Here is a 23,979-nt window from a genome sequence, read left to right on the forward strand (position 1 = left end):
GGTTCGGTTCCATAAGCTGCAAAAAACAGAGAAGACTCTGATGGATAGTTCAGTCGGGAGTTGTGGGCTAATTAATTGGAAGTAGCTGAGACCGGTTTGATTGTTGGAGATCAATGTAGTGTCGTAAGAAGGTCTCCAGAGACTGGTTAACATGCTCGGTTTTTCCATTGGACTGAGGGTGATGGGAAGTGGATAAGGATACAGTAGTTCCCAGTTGTTTGCATAAAGACCTCCAGAACTGAGAGACAAACTGTGTTCCTCTGTTAGACACAATTTCATACGGAATACCATGCAATCTTATTACGTGTAGGGCTCCAATTCACTTTATATATATATTTGTATACATAAGTATTTATGTGTTATATGTGTCTGTAAATACATATATACACATTAATATATATATGTACGCGCACACACACACACACACACACACACACATATATATATATATAGACACACACACATTTAGACATGTATATGTATGTATGTCTATGATAAAGCCCTTTGCTTTTCTTTTTTTTCTTCTAACACCTGAGATCTCATATCTTTGAGCGTTAATAACTTTTTTGTGCAGTATTTTTTTTGAAGATTTTTTTAATTAGCTGGTGTTATTATGAGTGTAACTGTATTTTTACATGTAATTTTGATGTGTTTGGTGCAACTATTTATTCGAGCGTAACAGTTAACCAGAGCTCTGAGTTCACGCTAACCCAATGAGCAATAACTTTAACGGTGCTCAATCGCGTTTATTTTCAACTTGTAATACACGCGCTACTTTCGACGCACAAACAGGCGCTATAAACCTGATATTGCTTGCGCACCACGGTTAGCGCACCACGGTTAGCGCACCACACGTAATCTTGCCCTTTAATGGGTTGTGATGTCAAAGAAAAACAGCAGTTTTACACACACAAAAAAACAATAAGGAGCAATTTCTTATACATTTATACTCTGCTGCTGCTGGTATAACAGTGATTGGAATCACATTAAGGAAAAATCAGTTCTACAGTACACTGTCCCTTTAATGCCTGTATACCAATAATTGCATTATGCTATTATTAGGGTTAACACTGTTCTCAAATGAAGATTGATAAATTTATTTGGATAGCATACAAATTTTTTAAAAAGGACATGAAAGTCAAAATGAAACGTTAATGATTTAGATAGAGCATGCAATTTTAATAGACTTTTCAGTTTAATTATTAAATTTACTTGGCTCTCTTGCTATTTCTTTGTTGAAAATCATACTTAGATAGGCTTCGAGGCAGCAAAAATATCTGGCGATGTGACTACACATATATGTAGTGTTCTCCACAGAAAATGTTGCCCACCGGGTGGCATCATGAAGTAGCCGGGTGGGAGGCAGTTTAATACTTTGTAATAGTATAACATTTTTGCTATGTAAATCACAAATTGATAGTATAATTTATCACAAATTTATTATATTTATTTATTTTTTTATTATTTTTTTTAACATACATTTATTTAAAGGGACTTGAAACCCAATTTTTTTTCTATCATGATTCAGATATTACATACAATTTTAAAAAAGTTTCCAGTTTACTTCTATTATCAAATTTGCTTGGCTCTCTTGTTATTCTTTCTAGCGTGCACGTCTAGATAACAGGAAATAGAAATAATTGAAAAGTTGTTTACAATTGTATTCTCTATCTGAATCATTAAAGGGACACTGAACCCAAATTTTTTTCTTTCATGGTTTAGACAGAGCATGCAATTTTAAGCAACTTTCTAATTTACTCCTATTATCAATTTTTCTTCGTTCTCTTGCTATCTTTATTTGAAAAAGAAGGCATCTAAGCTTTTTTTTTTTTTTGTTCAGCACTCTGGACAGCACTTTTTTTTATTGGTGGATGAATTTATCCAACAATCAGCAAGAACAGGACAGGTTGTTCACCAAAAATGGACCGGCATCTTAAAGTGACAGTAAACCCAAAATGTTTCTTTCATGATTCAGATAGAGAATACAATTTTAAGCAATATTCCAATTTACGTTGATTATCTAATTTGCTTCATTCTTTAGATGTTGAAGAACTAGCAATGCAGATGGATGAGCCAATCACACAAGGCATCTTTGTGCAGCCACCAATCAGCAGCTACTGAGCCTATCTAGATATGCTTTTCAGCATGGGATATCAAGAGAATGAAGCAAATTAGATAATAGATGTAAATTAGAAAGTTGTTTAAAACTACATGCTCTTTCTAAATCAAGAAAAGAAAATTGGGTTTCATGTCCCTTTAACTTACATTCTTGCATTTCAAATAAAGATACCAAGAGAATGAAGAAAATTTTATAATAGGAGTAAATTAGAAAGTTGCTTAAAATTCCATGCTCAATCTGAATCATGAAAGGAAAAATTTTGGTTCAGTGTCCCTTTAAAGAAAAAAAAATGGGTTTTATGTCCCTTTAATGATAATTTGTGCAAAAGATTGAAAAATTGTAATATATATATATATTTTATACAAAAAAGAGAAGTGCTCAAGAAAGGAACAAACTGCTCAGTGGCTTGTTCTCTGGCAGGTCACCACCTGGGAGCAACCGATTTTAGCCCAATTTTGCCTTTCACAAGAGAGAACTTTCCTGAAGTATATAAGTTGGATCTCACCTAACAAGGTGCTCTCAAATGACCAACTGTGCAAGAGCAGGGCCCGTCAATCACCCGGAACAAGCAAACTCAGGGTGATTTATCACTGCAACCTCAGATGTAGCGGAGAGGTTACTACCTCTACTTTGAAACTTGTGGCAAGCAGGGTCACCTTCACTACTTGGTACATTGAGCCCAATGTCTTAATTTCAATAGAAAGAATTATACAAATATAAACAAATTCACAGAAATAGGTTAGCTCTGCATCTCACCCTCAAGATCCTTTTCAGGATTTGGAAGCCATGTGAACTTTGACCCTTCTGGAAGATTCCATTCCTCTCTCTCCTGCTGGTTTGCTCCTTTTGAAATCTAAAATAAAATTAAAAATGTATCTTAAAAAAAATCTTAAAATGCTAATATGTATTTCTTTAGCCATTCAGCTGTCTTATGCATTGCTTCTGTTCTGCTAATACTCTTGTTTGTCCCATTACACTCACATCTCATTCTAACTTTCATAATCATAGTCAGAAGGCACCACTCAACCCCCAAAGGCCTGAAGAGAAGCATGAAGATGTCATTGGCAATACAGCTGAATATGAAACTGGTCAAAATGTCTGTCTCCCTCTATATTAATACATGTGTATGTATAATTATAAATTTGGCCAGTCAAATATATTCTGATATCTCTCTCTCTCTCTCATAATGCCACAGGGCTGGCAAAATATTCTGCGAAGAACAATGTTGTTTATAACCAGAGAATAATACATTTTAATATTACAGATGAATAATTGAAAAATGCACTCTGGAGATACATTAATCGCTGTTTATATATTTTATTCTTTAATGTAAATGAGAGTGAGGCTATCCTAGCTCTAATCGCCACACTAAAGCACAGCAGAGAGAGCACACTCTAATTGATGCCTATGGGGAGGGCAATACAGATCTTGAATGGTTGCTCATAGTGATGGGCGGCCAGGGTATATCAGAAACAGGAATCAAGCTTGGTGCTACAAAAAGAATGTATCTAAGGGGCAGAGCCGGCCAACGACCAGCATGGCCACTTGATCTGAGAGCCGGCAGTAACCCTGAGCGAAACCTGGCACAATAAAAGAAATTGGACCTCATCAATGCAGCGGACTTAACACTGGAACACACCACCTCTCACCCGATCTACTTTAAATGACTGCCTCTTAAACAGAAGGGCAAGTGCGGCGATCACCCTTACTCGCACCACGCGGGAACGGAAGGAGTCGGCAGGCGCAGGTAACAACAGCAAACCAACAACGTCTTACCCTGCACAAGCCAATCCGTGCCCACGACTCCACACACTAGAACCCACAGGTGGAAGTGGGACTCTAAAACTAACGGACCTCATACTAAGGGTCACGAGGCCCAAAGTCAAGCCGCACGTTTGCCTGTTTAGTTCTTATTAACGCCACACTCATAGTATTCCTATAGCTGCACAGGACTCCTCTAGCACACGTGTCTTTGCCGACAGCCCGGTGGGGAAACAAACTCCATTTAAACTTCTACAATAAGACGCCACAGTGCAGCGCCACAGGAGTACAACCATTAGAGGCCCACATTTAAATTTAGACTTTACAAACAAGCTACTCCATATAATCGGAGCTACCAGGCAGCTAATATCCACAAACACAGGCTCATCCAAATTGACTAGCCTTATAGACAAAAGGCCTTACAGAAATTCTTAGGCCCTGTACTTTTGGTTTTTTTCATACTAAAATAAACACAGCCTGGGACCTGCCCCAGTGTATGAGCTGTCAAAAGATCAGGCCACAACTAGTAAAAGTGTATTAACATACTGAAGAGAGTGCACCTATCCTACAAACCCAGAGGCAGAACTTTTTTCATTTTCTGCAATGAGATTTTATTAGTGAAACATTTTCTGCAGTGTCTCTGAGGAACCGGTCTTACGGTGTTTGTTGCCCTTACTCAGAGTGCATGAGGACAGGTTCATGTACAGCCTTGCTGATGTCTGCTGTATGTTCCCACAGTGTCAGTCTGCCTGGGAACCTGGTCTACTGTACTGCTGGGGTCGATATGCTTATTTTGGAAGGGCTGCTGCATAATGCTTGTACTGCTGATGTATACTATATGCTTCCTAAAAGGATAGCACTTAGAAATGAGTATATAATATATATATATATATATATATATATATATATATATATATATACACATATACATACATACATACACACACATATACATACACACACCCATAATCCCAAATATTAACACATACACGCAAATATAAACACATACATATTAACACACACACATACATTAACACACACACACACAACGCACACATATTAACACACACACACATATTAACACATACATACAAAAATATACATACACACACATTAACATTTACACACACACACATTAACATTTACAAATAACAAAATTTACGATTACCTGATAAATTTCTTTCTCTTGTGGTGTATCCAGTCCACGGGTTCATCCATTACTTGTGGGATATTCTCCTTCCCAACAGGAAGTTGCAAGAGGACACCCACAGCAGAGCGGTCTATATAGCTCCTCCCCTAACTGCCACCCCCAGTCATTTGACCGAAGACATGCAAGAAAAAGGAGAAACTATAGGGTGCAGTGGAGACTGTAGTTTAAAAATAAAAAACACCTGCCTTAAAGTGACAGGGCGGGCCGTGGACTGGATACACCACAAGAGAAAGAAATTTATCAGGTAGCAAAAATTTAGATTTCTCTTGTAAGGTGTATCCAGTCCACGGGTTCATCCATTACTTGTGGGATACCAATACCAAAGCTTTAGGACACCGATGAAGGGAGGGACAAGGCAGGAACTTAAACGGAAGGCACCACTGCCTGCAAGACCTTTCTCCCAAAAATAGCCTCCGAGGAAGCAAAAGTATCAAATTTGTAGAATTTAGAAAAAGTATGAAGCGAAGACCAAGTCGCCACCTTACAAATCTGTTCAACAGAGGCCTCATTTTTAAAAGCCCATGTGGAAGCTACCGCTCTAGTGGAATGAGCTGTAATTCTTTCAGGAGGCTGCTGGCCAGCAGTCTCATAAGATAAACGGATTATACTTCTCAGCCAAAAAGAAAGAGAAGATGCCGAAGCCTTTTGGCCTCTCCTCTGTCCAGAGTAGACAACAAACAATGCAGATGTTTGACGAAAATCCTTAGTAGCTTGTAAATAAAACTTTAAAGCACGAACCACGTCAAGATTGTGTAATAGACGTTCCTTCTTTGAAGAAGGATTAGGACACAGTGACGGAACTACAATCTCCTGATTGATATTCTTATTAGATACCACCTTAGGAAGAAATCCAGGTTTGGTACGCAACCCTACCTTATCTGTATGGAATATCAGATAAGGGGAATCACACTGTAAGGCAGATAACTCTGAAACTCTTCGAGCCGAAGAGATAGCTACCAAAAACAGAACTTTCCAAGATAAAAGCTTGATATCTATGGAATGCAGAGGTTCAAACGGAACCCCTTGAAGAACTTTAAGAACTAAATTTAAACTCCATGGCGGAGCAACAGGTTTAAACACAGGCTTGATTCTAACTAAAGCCTGACAAAACGCCTGAACGTCTGGAACATCTGCCAGACGCTTGTGCAGAAGAATAGACAGAGCAGAAATCTGTCCCTTTAAGGAACTAGCTGACAATCCCTTCTCCAATCCTTCTTGGAGAAAGGGTAAAATCCTAGGAATGCTGACTTTACTCCATGAGTAACCCTTGGATTCACACCAATGAAGATATTTACACCATATCTTATGATAGATTTTCCTGGTGACAGGCTTTCAAGCCTGAATTAAGGTATCAATGACCGACTCGGAGAAACCACGTTTTGATAAAATCAAGCGTTCAATCTCCAAGCAGTCAGCTGCAGAGAAATTAGATTTGGATGTTTGAATGGACCTTGGAGTAGAAGGTCCTGCCTCAGCAGCAGAGTCCATGGTGGAAGGGATGACATGTCCACCAGATCTGCATACCAAGTCCTGCGTGGCCACGCAGGTGCTATCAAAATCACTGAAGCTCTCTCCTGCTTGATCTTGGCAATCAGACGAGGGAGGAGAGGAAATGGTGGGAACACATAAGCCAGGCTGAAGGACCAGGGCACTGCTAGAGCATCTATCAGCGCTGCCTGGGGATCCCTTGACCTGGACCCGTAACAGGGAAGCTTGGCGTTCTGACGAGACGCCATCAGATCAACTTCTGGTTTGCCCCATAGTTGAATCAGCTGGGCAAATACCTCCGGATGGAGCTCCCACTCCCCCGGATGAAAAGTCTGCCGACTTAGAAAGTCCGAGTGAACCTCTGCCCATAGAATTATCTTTGAAACCTCCAACATTGCCAGGGGGCTTCTTGTCCCCCCCTGATGGTTGATATAGGCTACAGTCGTGATATTGTCCGACTGAAATCTGATGAACCTGACCGCAGCTAGTTGAGGCCAAGCCTGAAGAGCATTGAATATCGCTCTCAGTTCCAGAATGTTTATCGGAAGGAGGGCTTTCTCCTGAGTCCACGAACCCTGAGCCTTCAGGGAGTTCCAGACTGCGCCCCAGCCCAGAAGGCTGGCGTCTGTCGTGACTATAGTCCACTCTGGCCTGCGGAAACTCATTCCCCTGGACAGATGGACCCGAGAGAACCACCAGAGAAGAGAATCCCTGGTCTCTTGATCCAGATTTAGCAGAGGGGACAAATCTGTGTAATCCCCATTCCACTGATTGTGTGAGGGTAGCATTCATAGCTGCCGCCATGTCCAGTAAGGTAAAAGAATTAGACGCGCTAGATGTACTTGGCGTCACTTGAGCGGGAGTTATAGGTTCTGACACATGGGGAGAGTTAGATGGCATAATCTCCCTCTTTTTAGTCAGAGAATCCCCTGGAGATAAATCTTTAAGCGCCATAATATGGTCTTTATAGTTTATAGAAATTTCAGTACATTTGGTACACATTCTAAGAGGGGGTTCCACAATGGCTTCCAAACATATTGAACAAGGAGTTTCCTCTATGTCAGACATGTTTAACAGACTAGTAATGAGACAAGCAAGCTTGGAAAACACTTTAATAAAGGTGAAACAGCAATTAAACAAAAACGTTACTGTGCCTTTAAGAGAAAAAAACTAGCACTTAAACTGCAAAACAGTGAAAAAATACAGTAAAATCTTTTAAATTTTTACAGTATGTGTAAGGGACTAAAGCAACATTCCACTCACTTGCAAATGGATGATTAACCCCTTAGGCCCCAAACCGGATTGAAAAACGTTAAAAAAACGTTAAAAATCAATTGAGCACCATGCCACAGCTCTGCTGAGGCTCCTACCTGCCCTTAAATACGATTTTGTGCAGAAATAACCTCTTTGAAATGGTTCTCAGATGCCAGAGGACTCTTCTTGGGAAGCTGAATGTCTCAGTCTGTATTAAAACTGCATAGTTAGAGTGCTAAAATAGGCCCCTCCCACCATGTACTGGATGTCAGAGGGGCCTTAAGAAAATACTCCTGGGAGTATCTGACTAGCCATGTGGAAACTAGGCCCCAAATAAAGACTTATCTCCTTTAGAGAAAAAACGTCCTATTTATGAAATCATGTAAACGTTTTGTCACTAAGAAATATGAATATTAACATGAGTATTACCCTGTTATGTAAGCATGATCCCAGTCGCTGTTAAATCACTGCATCAGGCTTACCTCAAATACACAAGGCTCTGTCAGCATTTTCTAGAACTTATTCCTCTCTCTAGAAATAAAAATACTGAACATACCTCAAAGCAGGTAATCTGCAGGCCGTTCCCCCAACTGAAGTTTTCCCATATTCATCAGTTATGTGTGAGAACAGCAATGGACCTTAGTTACAAACCGCTAAGATCATCAAATCTCCAGGCAGAATTCTTCTAATTTCTGCCTGAGAGAAAAACAGTACAACGCCGGTACCGTTTAAAAATAACAAACTCTTGATTGAAGGTAAAACTACACTAAGTCACCACATATCTCTTGATACTTCCTTTCTTGTCGAGAGTTGCAAGAGAATGACTCGGGGTGGCAGTTAGGGGAGGAGCTATATAGACAGCTCTGCTGTGGGTGTCCTCTTGCAACTTCCTGTTGGGAAGGAGAATATCCCACAAGTAATGGATGAACCCGTGGACTGGATACACCTTACAAGAGAAATTAACATGTACACACACATTAACATTTACACAGACACACACATACACACACATTAACATATACACACATACATACACAAATATTAACATATACACACATACACACACATCAAAAACACACATACACACACGTACGTACGTACATACATACATACATACACACACACACACATACATTTTAACACACATACATATTAACACACATTTATTAAAAAACTAAATCTGGCTCCTAAGTATATTGGTTGGCTCCTAGACTTATAGAATACATTTTGTTAAGCCCTGACTTACCCTTTCTGCAATGTGCTGTTACCCTGTTTCGCACTGGAGTTCAGGAAGGGGGAGGATATTGAAGAGAGAGAGAAACGTAGTAAATATTTCCACTGAGATAGAATGGAACAGTGACACCTGCAGGTAGAAATTAAAAGTGCAGGCAAACCATTTTTTTTTTTTTAACTGTCACAGCCTGTCTTTCTGCAGACACAGTACAGTTTCTGCGATAAAATCGCACATCGCACAGTGTTCTGCCTTGGGGCCTACAAACTCACTCCTTAAGGAGTTATATCCAACACTATCTTTGACACCCTAAGTGATCCTTATATAAAAAGGGCCCCACCAAAAGACTTGGTCTCACAACAGCTGACAGGTTGTTCGCTGGTTCCACCGTTTATATCAACTAAGCCTAATCTTACTGCACCACTGCTTTGCCACAATAGCCTCTAGGAGAACCCCCAGGCAAGATAAGGAAACTAAAGGACCCTCTAACACATCTGGCAAATTAAACAACTTTTTCAAGATTCTGGAAACTTCCTCAGATGACAGCCCAGAATCGCAAGGTTAGGAAACTGAAGACTCAAACATTAACACAACACCTTTTACTCAACAGGACAAATATCCTCTCACTAAAGCGGATCTTGTAAACCTTCCTACAAAATATTATTTTGCCTCATTTCTCACACATGTGGGGAAACTCATAAAAGATGGCCACACTGAGGTCAAAAAAGACATATCAGACTTAGGAGACAGAATCTTGTAACTTGAAGAAGATTCTGAACAAGTCTACAAATAATTAGATTCTCACAACCACAGCCTTGAAACTCATGATAAGATAATACATCAGATGCAGCTGCACCTTGAAGATTTAGATAACCGAGGAAGGCGTAATAACGCCAGAGTCCGAGGGGTACTGGAAACAATAGCACCAAACCAACTTGTCTCTTACCTACAGAGACTATTCCACTTTCTTTTACAATCAGAAGAAACTCCATCTTTACCTCTGGAAAGAGTGCACAGGGCCCTTAGGCCTAAACCTCCCGAGAGCAAACCGCCAAGGGACATCATCCTAAAGTTCCAAATCTTCAATGATAAGGAAAAGATCATGGAGGCTTCAAGGAAAGCAAAAATCATCACCTTTGAAGGAAATACCGTTCAAATCTATGCGGATCTGAGCCCCATTACGCTGACTAAAAGGAAGCAAGCAAAATTTCTGACTGATCACCTACAAAAACTTAAAAATACCCTACAGATCGGGATTCCCCTTCTGCGTCAAGGTCCTAAAAGAAACCCAAGTATTCACTTACAGAACACCGGATTAACTGGACTTTTTCTGTAATCAACTCGGAATACCTCATCCACAACTGTCTTCTCTCAACTCTCCTAATCCGTCAAGAGACCACTCGCCCTCAAATGATTCAAAACCCCAACAACCAGACTGGATTAAAGTAAACTGAAAAAGAACCAAGACAGCACCAAATCATTCCTCCTCAGATGTGGACCACCCGTGATTCAATCACTACGCCAACACTGACAAAAATCCAAATGAACACTCTGAACAGATGGAAAATGTCCCAACTGGGGTATGTTGACTTACACTTATGCTCCCTCAAGCACTTGTTTTGAGAGATATTTAACTTAGCTAAACTAGAAGCTAGGTCTGTCAATTGTTAACTGTTGACTACTGATTGATGATTGTTGACTGCTAGTTGTTGTTACAGCTATTGTAATATGACTCTTATCAAAGGGTATTGCCTACTAGTGAGGTATTAGTCCGTTACTACCCACTAGATACCCCTCCCCCTTGTTTCCCTCATTGAGCGGTTACTCATTGTGGATGCTAGCACTGTTAGATTTTGCAATTATGTATTTTCTGTTTATTTTGTTACCATGTTCGCTTTTTTATTTGTTTTTTTCACTGTTATTTACAGGTTTTCAACATAATGTTACCATATTCATCACCCTATATCAACCAAAGGTTGTACACTATGCGTATTAATCAACATACACACTTTACCCTACAATTTACAAACACATCGACACATCCATCCCCGAAACGTTGCTAGTCACCAAAATAGGACATTCCAAACACCCCCTTTACACTAGAAATCCCAATGGCCCAAAGAACACTTACAATAACCACCCAAAATGCAAAAGGGTTAAACTCTCCAACAAAGCAGTCAGTTGTGCTCAATTGGTTAACCAAACAAAAAAGCAAAATTGTCTTCATACAAGAGACACACTTTCTCAAAAGCTCTGAACCTAAATTCACTTCAAAATATTATCCGGTGGGTTTTTTCAACTCACACACATCAAAGGAAAAAAAAAACGGAGTAGGCATTTTACTGCACAAATCTATCTCTTTCCAAGTACTCCAACAATACTCTGACAATGAAGGTCGATCTTTAATCCTGGTTGGGCTTTTATATAAAAAGCTGATTACATTAGCCAACGTATATGCACGAAACATGGGCCAAGTTCGCTTCTTTAAACTTTTTACAGGAGAGCTGCTGGGTGTATCAAAGGGCATTACAATACTGGCCGGAGACTTCAACATAGCTTTAAACCCTACACTTGACTGCTTGCAAGCAAAAAGCTCACCCCCCTAAAGTTCTACATATCACAATACCTTCAATCCACAACCCTTATATATAGCGACTCCAACCCCCAATGCAAAAAACATACACTTTTTTTCTCAGACCCTAGGCTAACTTATTGCAGACATGACCACATTTGTGTTGACCAAATAGGACTAGCCCTGACACTTGACTCGGACATTGAACCAACACCGTGGTCAGACCACTTTATGGTATCCCTGGTCATGGAGTGTCCAGAGAGACCAATAACAGACTTTAGCTGGAAACTAGATAACACTCTCTTATTACAACCAACCATAGCTTAAAAAGTACAACTATCTTTACAGAACTATTTCCAACACAATAAAACCCCACAATCCTCCCCATCTATGGTATGGGAAGCCCACAAGGCAGTTATTAGAGGTGAACTTATTAAGCAAAAAGCTATTTTAACTAAAACTTACTACACAGAATATACTCGATTACTGAATGTACTGCAAAGAGCGGAAAACCCCACCAACACCAGTTACACTGAGACACTTAGGATTGCTAGACTAGAGATGAACAACCTCTTAAACAAGGAGGTCCAAAGTAAAACCTATCTCAAGAAGCTGTACTTTTCAGAAGGAAACAGAGCTGGAACACTCTTCGCTAGATCTTTCAAGAAAAAAAACCTTTCCAACTATATACATTTAATTAAAACACAAGACGGAACAGACACTTCAGATTGCAAGAATATAGCTAATGCATTCAGTGAATACTATAACAAACTATAAAATATCCCTCCCACTGAACACTCCACCAACATACCTCTAATTGACCGTTATCTAGAAGAATCACAGCTACCAGTGCTATCTAGGGAGGCATCTGATTCCCTAGACGCAAAAGAAATTTTGTCGGCAATAAAGGCGATCTCCCCACATAAAAGCCCAGGTCCCGACGCTTTGACAAATATTTATTACAAACAATTTAAACATATTTTGACCCCCCCCATCTGACAAGTCTCTTTAACTACTTAAACAATGACAGACAGTTATCCACCCAACTACTTGAAGCTCACATCTCAGTAACTCCCAAACCAGGGAAATCACAGTCTGACCTGGGAAGTTACTGTCCAATCTCACTACTCAACAATGACATAAAAATATACGTGAAAGTTTTAGCCATGTGAATAAATTCGATATTACCCACCCTTATACACGTAGACCAAGTAGGATCACGCACCTGACGGGAATACACAACTACACATAATATTCCATTTGCCTTGGTGTCTACGGACGCAGAAAAAGCCTTTGACCGACTAAATTGGACCTTTCTCAAACAGACACTTCACCAATTTGGATATGGAGAATTAATGATAAAAATAATCTTCCATTTATACAACAAACCACTGGCTAAGGTTAGAGTTAATGGAGTACTTTCCAATAGCTTTCAAATTGTGAATGGTACTAGGCAGAGATGCCCCCTTTCCCCGGCCCTGTTCATATTGACCATGGAAGCCCTAGCCGCACATATACGATATAATAAGACTATAAAAGGAATTACAGTAGGCCCAAACGAAAATAAAATTGCCATGTTTGCAGATGATGTCCTAATCACAGTATCTTCCCCAATAACCTCCCTACCAGCATTATTAAACAAATTTGCAATGTTTGGCAAACTATCGAACTTCCTTATTAACCAGCAAAAATCAGAATTATTGAGCATCTCCTTACCGCAAAAGGAAATCCCTTCCCTCAAAACAGTCAGCCCATACAAAATACAAACATCTTATTTAAAATATCTAGGAGTCAAACTGTTCCCACGCATTTCACAATTATTTGATTTTAATTACAAACACCTCTTGCAAGCTACACAACAAACTCTCCTCTCATGGCAGGATAACCCCCTGTCATGGTGGGGTAGAACCCAAGCTATCAAAATGACAATCTTGCACAGAATTCTTTAAATTTTACAGATTGTTCCAATATCCCTCCCTAAAACATATACCCAGCAGCTCCAAAGGTGCCTAAACTCCTTCATCTGGGGTCATATCCGCCCTAGAATTAATACAGCAACCATGTACAGACCAACTAAAGATGGAGGCTTGGGAGTCCCAAAGATTGAAACATACTATAAGAGAATATATGACTGGCACAATAAGGCAGAAGCAAAGTCCTGGGTCTCGCTAGACTCACAGATCTTAAAAACACCATCCCCTGGTTCTCTTTGTTGGACTCTAAAAACTCACAGGCCCTTACCATGTCACAAATCGGCACTATACAGACATATATTTAATAATTGGGACCACATAATAGCAAATACCACAGGAATCTCCACAAAAACATCCCCAGTAATGCTAATCTCCCCAAACATGGAATTCCTGGGGGGTTATTAACCCATGGGTAGGCCAGACGACATATTAGAAACCCCAAAATCTGTTCCTTTTCTCTCTCCCCTAGACCAAGGGAAGTTAAAACCATGTAACAACCTACAGAACATCCTTAATGGAGCCTTCACTTCGTGGCTCAAGTATTCTCAAAACCACCATTTCCTACACAACACAAATCTTAAACCTGACCTCACCAGACCACTCACCCCATATGAACAACTTTCCATTACGCCTGCTTCACCTAAGGGATCCTTATCTATGTCCAAGCGAATCCTAGACTCTGTATCCTCCACATCAACTCCAAGACATGTTACACAAAGGCATAAAGAGCTTCCCAAAAAATTAAAGGCCCAACTGGAAACAGATCTATATTAATACTCGTAAATCATCCACATCAACACGCCTATTAGAACTAAACTTTAAAATCCTACTAAGATGGTATTTGACACAAGCTAGATTACACAAGATCTACCCCACATCCTCACCAATGTGTTGGAGAGGTTGTAATATGAAAGGCACTATGATACACATGTGGTGGGAATGCCCCCAAAAACTCCCTTTTGGAATGAAATGGAACTCACTTTCAAAGAACTACTGGGCGCTGATTTCACTCTAACACCAGAAATAGCCCTACTTAACAAGAGCCCTCCAATTAGATATAAAATCCGCAACACCCTTCTACAGATGGGTTTAAATAGCGATAGATTATTGATTGCCACATATTGGAAATCCTCACAACTCCCCACTAAAGCCCTATGGACCCAAAAAATGAATGATATTCTACCCCCTGGAACAATACGGATACTACAGAACTAACCGGCTTTCTTATTACGCAGATATTAATTTATATTGGTAATCTCTCTCCAACAATACCACACACACTCCTCTTTAATCAACAGCCTAATGAATACAGTCCTTAATAATTCAGAGAGTAACAAGATTTTTCACTCTAGAGTTTGACGTTCTGATGTAATTACCTTAGAAGCTAAACCTGTGAAATATTTGTTTATTCTTTTGTTTATGAATTTATTGTTTTCTTATGTTTATTGTTTACAAAAAAAATGTTCATAACCTTTTCTTAGTTCCATATCCTTCATTATCCAGTAATGTTGTTTACTGACTGTATAAAGGTTAAATAGACCTACAAATACGAATTACTGTACTTAACAACGCAATATTTCGTAATGATTTGTTCTATAGCTTGTATATGGAAAACTTCAATAAAAAATATTAATACAAAAAAAAGAATGTATCTTTCAATTTAAAAGAAAAGTAGGTAACTAGAAATATTTATATTACACATTTTGCAATACATTCCTTTTATATGAAAGGAAAAACATTTTATTCTGTTATTGCAGAGTTTGTCCATAGATAGAAATGTTGTCAAATACCTTCTAATACCAATTTTCCATTGTTTCGCTAGAATCGTGAAGGCAAATACAGAGTTTTTCCAAACTTGTTTTCTGTAGACAATCACAGTGGGCTAAAAATTAATCTTTCATGATTTTGATAGATCCTGCAGTTTTAAGAGACTTTCCAATTTATTTCCAATATCAAATTGTGCACAGTCTTCTCATATGAACTCTGAGGCATTAGCTACTACTAAGCATGTGCAAGAGTTGACAATGTATACATACATAAGGCTGTGATTGGCTGATGGCTGTCACATGATACAGAAGGTTGGTAAATTGAAGAAAAGAGTAGAGAGAGTTATGCACTTGTTGATTATGCAATTCTACTGTATTAAATGGACCTTTAAAAAGCTAAAAATAATACAAATTTAGCAGGGATGTAGTTTGAATTGTAGCGGATACACAGCCAATATCCACCTCTAATATCTGCAACCATCTTTTTCGGTGCTCAACAATTCTACACACACAAGTGGTCAAATAGAAGTAGGTAATGGTGACGAGTAAAAATGCCAACATCAGCTGTGGCCAGTAAAGGGTAACCATTTTTTTATACTTTTGTAAAATAAAGGATGATTTTTAACAGATGCTTGTACTCCTCATTATAATGACTGTTTGGGCTGTTTGGCGATAGTGATTCACGTTTTGCCACTTGGTTCACTCTAAAAGTGGGACATCACGCTTTTTGATTAAAGGAAAAGGATAAGTCACTTATATTTTTATTACCTTTCATTGGTTGGAATGCAGTGAGATTTCATGAGCTGGTTTGATAACACCTAAGTAATTCCAAACGTAATTTTTTTCTCCTGGTTTATAACTTCTACACAGCCAACAAATATTTTTATTGTAATAAACTGACCTGATAGAATATATGGAAGTTCCTTTCTGATGGGGACTGATGAGCGACTCGTGTCTTCTCCAAGAGATACGTCTGGATGGAAGCACCAGTAATCTGCTGTGTTCTGTAAAATAAGTAATAATATATCTATTTAAATTCCTCTATATTTAAATGTTTACCAAAGTAATAAAACCAGACTTGATTGCTTGAGTATTATTTTAATCTCTTGATCCGAAATCTCTAAAAAAAAACAGATAATCAGTTTCCTCTTCTAACAATGATGTCAGAGTTTAATGTGACTTTCTAGATCAATCTAATCTGATGACTAATAATTGCACAGATCTCTGCACAATACAATGTTTCTGGCCAGGTTCCTCATACGCTGCTTCACCCTCAACCACTAAATCGAAACAATCATCATTACCTATTTTTAAGTTTTTCCAAAGGGAGGCTTTGCATAAACACTATATGGACAAAAGCATATGGACACCCATAACAAATGATTGATTCCAGGTGTTTCAGCCACACCCATTGCTAACAGGTGCATAAAATCCAGTACACAGCCATGAAATCTCCATAGACAAACATGGGAAGTACAATGGTCATACTGAAAAGCTTAGTGGCTTTAAATGTGGCACTGTCATAGGGTGCCACCTTTGCCACAAGTCAGTTAGTAACATTTCTGCCCTACTAGATCTGCTCCGTTCAGCTGTGCTATTTTTGTGAAGTGGAGGTATCTAGGAACAATGAAAGCCCTGCCACGATGTGGTAGACCAGGCAAACTCCCAGAGCAGGGCTGCCAAGTGCTGAAGAGCATAGCACGTAAAAATCGCCTATCATCTGTTACATCACTCACTATAGAGTTCCAAACTGCCACTGGAAGCAACATCAGCACAAGACGTGTGCGCTGGGAGGGTCATGATTTGTGCTTCCTTGGCTAAACAGCTGTATACAAACCTCAAATCAATATGTGCAATTGGCAAGTATCATCTGGAGTGGTGTAAAGCATACCGCCACTGGACTCTGGAGCAGAGGAAATGCATTTTATGGAGTGTTGAATCACACTTCACTGTCTGATAGTATTATGGAAGAAATTGGGAGTGGTGGATGCCCCAGAAGAACACTGCCTACCGCAATGCATAATCTGCTTTCATGGAAGAGAGATAATTGTCTGGGGCTGTTTTGATGGTTTGGGCTCGGCCCCTAAGTTCCAGTAAAGGGTCATCTTAATGCTACAGAATACAAAGACATTTTGGACAATTGGGTGTTTCCAACTTTGTAACAACAGTGTAGGGAAAACCCTTTCCTTTTACATGGCTGTACCCCTGTGCACAAATCGAGGTCCACAAAGTCATGGTTTTAAGAGCCCTGACCTCAACCGTACTTAACACCTTTGGGATGAACTAAATGTTGATTGCGTGCCAGACCTTGTTGTCTCGCCTCACAATTGCTCTTTTAGCTGAATGGGCTATAGCTGCAAAAAGGGGGGGGGGAGAAACTCTATATTAATGCCCATAGTTTGGGAATGGGATGTCCAAAAAGCTCATATAGGTGTGATGGTCAGGTGTCCATATACATTTGGTTTAATCCAAATTAATATATGGAGTCCCTAAGACCTCTAGGGAAAGAGGGGGGGAGGTTTTGGGGGTTTGTCCCTTGGAACCTATTGAAACAGAACCTGAGTGTTTACAGTAGGTAGTGCCTTATGCCAAATAATAAGAATTATTAACAAAAGAAGGACAGAGAAAGTGAAGCATATTGGGCACACTTATAAGGGTCAAAACCAATACTATATTGTAGTGTGGTGTGTCGTGTATTGATTAAAACTTAACTTTTATATTTAATTTGAATAAAAAATTGTGGAGGTTCCCACCATTGAGTGTTTTAAAATTCTATTAAAATTGTGTCCGAGTAATACTCGGTACACAAAGGCTCCTCTCAGGTTTGATACAGTGATCAGTCTGTATCACACTGTCCTGTTGGGTTAGTTCAACAGATTCAATGCTAATAACCTTAACTAAATATTATTCACACAGGATATTTAGTACCATAACCATTGGTTATATTATTGGATGATAACAAGTGCTAATTGATCATTCAAATATTACTCCATTCCCATATGTAAGGAGTGTAATGACGGTGTCAGTTTATTCAACCACTACTTGGATATATGTGGGAGTGTGTTATTATCACAGCATGCTGAGTAATATTTGAATGATCAATTAGCACTTGTTATCAAACACACCTAACACACTATGAAGGCACAAGGCAGTATACCCCACTAATACATCACGATGTCCCTATTAAAAAAAAAAACTTACAGCTACTGTGTTATTAGTGTTTATTTGTGTTTATGAGACCTTCTCTGTCCCTGGAGAATAACGAGTTACCTGCTTAATTGGAGCTGGATATATTTCCCAAAACGGCTACTGTTGGAGTTCCTTAGGGTACAGGCATTACCTGAGGAAAAGGATGAGCGAAAAATAAACATAATTACTCATCATATTTTTACACATATCAACAACATGACTCATGAGGTAAATCATCTTTGTAAAATGAAGAAAAACTCTTACTCAAACTACAAATTAAGAACTTGATTGTTATTATTTCTCTTTTTCTTAAAGTATTATATTTCTATTTATTATAATTTAGATTTTTTGGAAAAAATAAATATATATATATATTATTCTTTATTTATAAAGCGCCAACAGATTCCGCAGAGCTGCCCATGGGTACAAGCATAAAAGTACAACAGAGAAACAATACAATAAAAGACAAAATTTTACAGACAAATAGAGGGGGAATTGAGGGCCCTATTCCCATGGGAACTTACAATGTAGATGGGTAGGAAACAGGAGGTGGGTAGTGCAAATGTGAGAATGATATTAGTGAGGAAATAGATGAGGGCAACTGTTGGGTAAGTGAAGTTCATTTGTTAATGAGTCAGGAGGTAATAAGCTTCCCTGTGTGTGTGTATTTTTATATATATATATACATACACACACACACACATATATATATATATATATATATATATATATATATATATATATATATATATATATACACACATACAAACATATATATATACACACACACATACACATATATACACATACACACACATATACATAATATACATGTGCAGTAATAAAACAAATGCTTTGTTGAGTTAAATAAAAACTTGATACTATTACATGCTGTTTTATTATGTATAAATAGAAAAAAATTATGTATTTACCAAAAGCTTCCATAACTGGATTAGAGTCAAGAACTCTGCTCTCTATTTGCTCTACTGTTTCATTGGTCAAATGTGAGGAGGCCGCAGCAGCAATAGTAGCATAATACCTCATGAGGCACCGAGAAGTCCATGTCTGAGGGTAAGAAAACAGCATACTTGGCTCATTTTTGTTAAGGCTATAACATTATGACCTACACACGTGTGTGAGAAATTAAAGACAAAATTATTACACAGGTTAAAAAAAAAGCATTAGAATTTCCTGACTTTCAACTCAATCTTAATGGAGATGCAGATAGCCTTTAAAATTCCCCTAGCTTTTATTTCAAAGCTAATGATAAATAACTTGCAATCGCAAACAAAAAAAAATTACAATAATAAATGTGATAAAAAGGATACCGTGTGTCAACGACGTGGAAATGTCCAAAATCACGGTATCTCAAAAGACAAAAAAGAAACAAATTATGGTGCAATATTGTAACACTAAACAAATGTTTAAACAATGTGCCAATTTTCTAGTCATATAACATTGAGCTATCTTAAAGGGACACTGAACCCAAATTTTTTCTTTCTTGATTCAGATAGAGCATGCAATTTTAAGCAACTTTCTAATTTACTCCTATTATCACTTTTTCTTCATTCACTTGCTATCTTTATTTGAAAAAGAAGGCATCTAAGCGTCTTTTTTTGGTTCAGACCTCTGGACAGCACTTTTTATTGGTGGATGAATTTATCCACCAATCAGCAAGAATAACCCATGTTATTCACCAAAAATGGGCCGGCATCTAAACTTACATGCTTGCATTTCAAATAAAGATACCAAGAGAAAGAAGAAAATTTGATAATAGGAGTAAATTAGAATGTTGCTTAAAATTGCATGCTCTATCTGAATAATGAAAGAAAAAAATTGGGTTCAGTGTCCCTTTAAGCTCAAGTACTGTGAGATCCTGATTCACAGAGCTGTCAGGCTCAGCTCTCCCAGAGTTGGTGGAATCGGAATCTGTGACCGTGTCTCAAAAAATAAAGAACAGGAATAACAGAATTTATGCTTACCTGATAAATTACTTTCTCCAACGGTGTGTCCGGTCCACGGCGTCATCCTTACTTGTGGGATATTCTCTTCCCCAACAGGAAATGGCAAAGAGTCCCAGCAAAACTGACCATATAGTCCTTCCTAGGCTCCGCCCACCCCAGTCATTCGACCGACGGACAGGAGGAAATATATATATAGGAGAAACCATATGGTACCGTGGTGACTGTAGTTAGAGAAAATAATTCATCAGACCTGATTAAAAAACCAGGGCGGGCCGTGGACCGGACACACCGTTGGAGAAAGTAATTTATCAGTTAAGAATAAATTCTGTTTTCTCCAACATTGGTGTGTCCGGTCCACGGCGTCATCCTTACTTGTGGGAACCAATACCAAAGCTTTAGGACACGGATGAAGGGAGGGAGCAAATCAGGTTACCTAAACGGAAGGCACCACAGCTTGCAAAACCTTTCTCCCAAAAATAGCCTCCGAAGAAGCAAAAGTATCAAATTTGTAAAATTTGGCAAAAGTGTGCAGTGAAGACCAAGTCGCTGCCTTGCATATCTGGTCAACAGAAGCCTCGTTCTTGAAGGCCCATGTGGAAGCCACAGCCCTAGTGGAGTGAGCTGTGATTCTTTCAGGAGGCTGCCGTCCGGCAGTCTCATAAGCCAATCGGATAATGCTTTTAAGCCAAAAGGAAAGAGAGGTAGAAGTCGCTTTTTGACCTCTCCTTTTACCAGAATAAACAACAAACAAGGAAGATGTTTGTCTGAAATCTTTAGTAGCCTCTAAATAGAACTTTAGAGCACGGACAACGTCCAAATTGTGTAACAAACGTTCCTTCTTTGAAACTGGATTCGGACACAAAGAAGGTACAACTATCTCCTGGTTAATATTTTTGTTAGAAACAACTTTAGGAAGAAAACCAGGCTTAGTACGCAAAACCACCTTATCTGCATGGAACACCAGATAGGGCGGAGAACACTGCAGAGCAGATAACTCTGAAACTCTTCTAGCAGAAGAAATTGCAACTAAAAACAAAACTTTCCAAGATAGTAACTTAATATCTATGGAATGTAAAGGTTCAAACGGAACCCCTTGAAGAACTGAAAGAACTAGATTTAGACTCCAGGGAGGAGTCAAAGGTCTGTAAACAGGCTTGATCCTAACCAGAGCCTGAACAAATGCTTGAACATCTGGCACAGCTGCCAGTCTTTTGTGTAGTAAGACAGATAAAGCAGAGATCTGTCCCTTTAGAGAACTTGCAGATAATCCTTTCTCCAAACCTTCTTGTAGAAAGGAGAGAATCTTAGGAATTTTTATCTTATTCCATGGGAATCCTTTGGATTCACACCAACAGATACATTTTTTCCATATTTTATGGTAAATTTTTCTAGTTACAGGTTTTCTGGCCTGAACCAGAGTATCTATAACAGAATCTGAAAACCCCCGCTTTGATAGAATCAAGCGTTCAATCTCCAAGCCGTCAGTTGGAGGGAGACCAGATTTGGATGTTCGAATGGACCCTGAACAAGAAGGTCCTGTCTCAAAGGTAGCTTCCATGGTGGAGCCGATGACATATTCACCAGGTCTGCATACCAAGTCCTGCGTGGCCACGCAGGAGCTATCAAGATCACTGAGGCCCTCTCCTGATTGATCCTGGCTACCAGCCTGGGAATGAGAGGAAACGGTGGGAATACATAAGCTAGGTTGAAGGTCCAAGGTGCTACTAGTGCATCTACTAGAGTCGCCTTGGGATCCCTGGATCTGGACCCGTAGCAAGGAACCTTGAAGTTCTGACGAGACGCCATCAGATCCATGTCTGGAATGCCCCATAATTGAGTTATTTGGGCAAAGATTTCCGGATGGAGTTCCCACTCCCCCGGATGGAATGTCTGACGACTCAGAAAATCCGCTTCCCAATTTTCCACTCCTGGGATGTGGATCGCAGACAAGTGGCAGGAGTGATCCTCCGCCCATTGAATTATTTTGGTCACTTCTTTCATCGCCAGGGAACTCCTTGTTCCCCCCTGATGATTGATATATGCAACTGTCGTCATGTTGTCTGATTGGAACCTTATGAATTTGGCCTTTGCTAGTTGAGGCCAAGCTCTGAGAGCATTGAATATCGCTCTCAGTTCCAGAATGTTTATCGGGAGAAGAGACTCTTCCCGAGACCATAGACCCTGAGCTTTCAGGGATTCCCAGACCGCGCCCCAGCCCACTAGACTGGCGTCGGTCGTGACAATGACCCACTCTGGTCTGCGGAAGCTCATTCCCTGGGACAGATGGTCCAGGGTCAGCCACCAACGGAGTGAATCTCTGGTCTTTTGATCTACTCTAATCATTGGAGACAAGTCTGTATAATCCCCATTCCACTGTTTGAGCATGCACAGTTGTAATGGTCTTATATGAATTCGTGCAAAAGGAACTATGTCCATTGTTGCAACCATCAATCCTACTACTTCCATGCACTGCGCTATGGAAAGACGAGGAACAGAATGAAGCACTTGACAAGAGCTTAGAAGTTTTGATTTTCTGACCTCTGTCAGAAAAATCCTCATTTCTAAGGAATCTATTATTGTTCCCAAGAAGGGAACTCTTGTCGACGGGGACAGAGAACTTTTTTCTTTGTTCACCTTCCATCCGTGAGATCTGAGAAAGGCTAGAACGATGTCCGTATGAGCCTTTGCTTTTGACAGGGACGACGCTTGTATTAGAATGTCGTCCAAGTAAGGTACTACTGCAATGCCCCTTGGTCTTAGAACCGCTAGAAGGGACCCTAGCACCTTTGTGAAAATCCTTGGAGCAGTGGCTAATCCGAATGGGAGGGCCACAAACTGGTAATGCTTGTCCAGAAAAGCGAACCTTAGGAACTGATGATGTTCTTTGTGGATAGGAATATGTAGGTACGCATCCTTTAGATCCACGGTAGTCATAAATTGACTTTCCTGGATGGTGGGTAGAATCGTTCGAATAGTTTCCATTTTGAACGATGGTACCCTGAGAAATTTGTTTAGGATCTTCAAATCCAAAATTGGTCTGAACGTTCCCTCTTTTTTGGGAACTACGAACAGATTGGAATAAAATCCCATTCCTTGTTCCTTTATTGGAACTGGGTGTATCACTCCCATTTTTAACAGGTCTTCTACACAATGTAAGAATGCCTGTCTCTTTATTTGGTTTGAGGATAAGTGAGACATGTGGAACCTTCCCCTTGGGGGTAGTTCCTTGAATTCCAGGAGATAACCTTGAGAAACTATTTCTAGCGCCCAAGGATCCTGAACATCTCTTGCCCAAGCCTGAGCAAAGAGAGAGAGTCTGTCCCCCACTAGATCCGGTCCCGGATCGGGGGCTACTCCTTCATGCTGTTTGGTTAGCAGTGGCAGGCTTCTTGGCCTGCTTACCCTTGTTCCAGCCTTGCATTCGTTTCCAGGCTGGTTTGGGTTGTGAGGCA

The 23,979-nt window shown here is 39.5% G+C and overlaps 1 protein-coding gene across 2 annotated transcripts in view; it reads right to left on the reverse strand.

Moving 5' to 3' along the window:
- MYO19 (myosin XIX) overlaps nt 1-23,979 on the reverse strand; it is a 407,861-nt gene that overhangs the window by 195,607 nt on the left and 188,275 nt on the right. For both annotated transcript variants that reach the window (XM_053706825.1, XM_053706824.1), the window contains 4 exons: nt 19,496-19,628; nt 18,645-18,714; nt 16,276-16,378; nt 2,876-2,972 (listed from right to left, as the gene is read on the reverse strand). In XM_053706825.1, the coding sequence (XP_053562800.1) occupies nt 2,876-2,972; nt 16,276-16,378; nt 18,645-18,714; nt 19,496-19,628 (403 nt within the window). The remainder of the gene's footprint in view (nt 1-2,875; nt 2,973-16,275; nt 16,379-18,644; nt 18,715-19,495; nt 19,629-23,979) is intronic.

This window comes from Bombina bombina, chromosome 3, assembly GCF_027579735.1.
Source record: "Bombina bombina isolate aBomBom1 chromosome 3, aBomBom1.pri, whole genome shotgun sequence".
Classification (NCBI taxonomy): domain Eukaryota; kingdom Metazoa; phylum Chordata; class Amphibia; order Anura; family Bombinatoridae; genus Bombina; species Bombina bombina.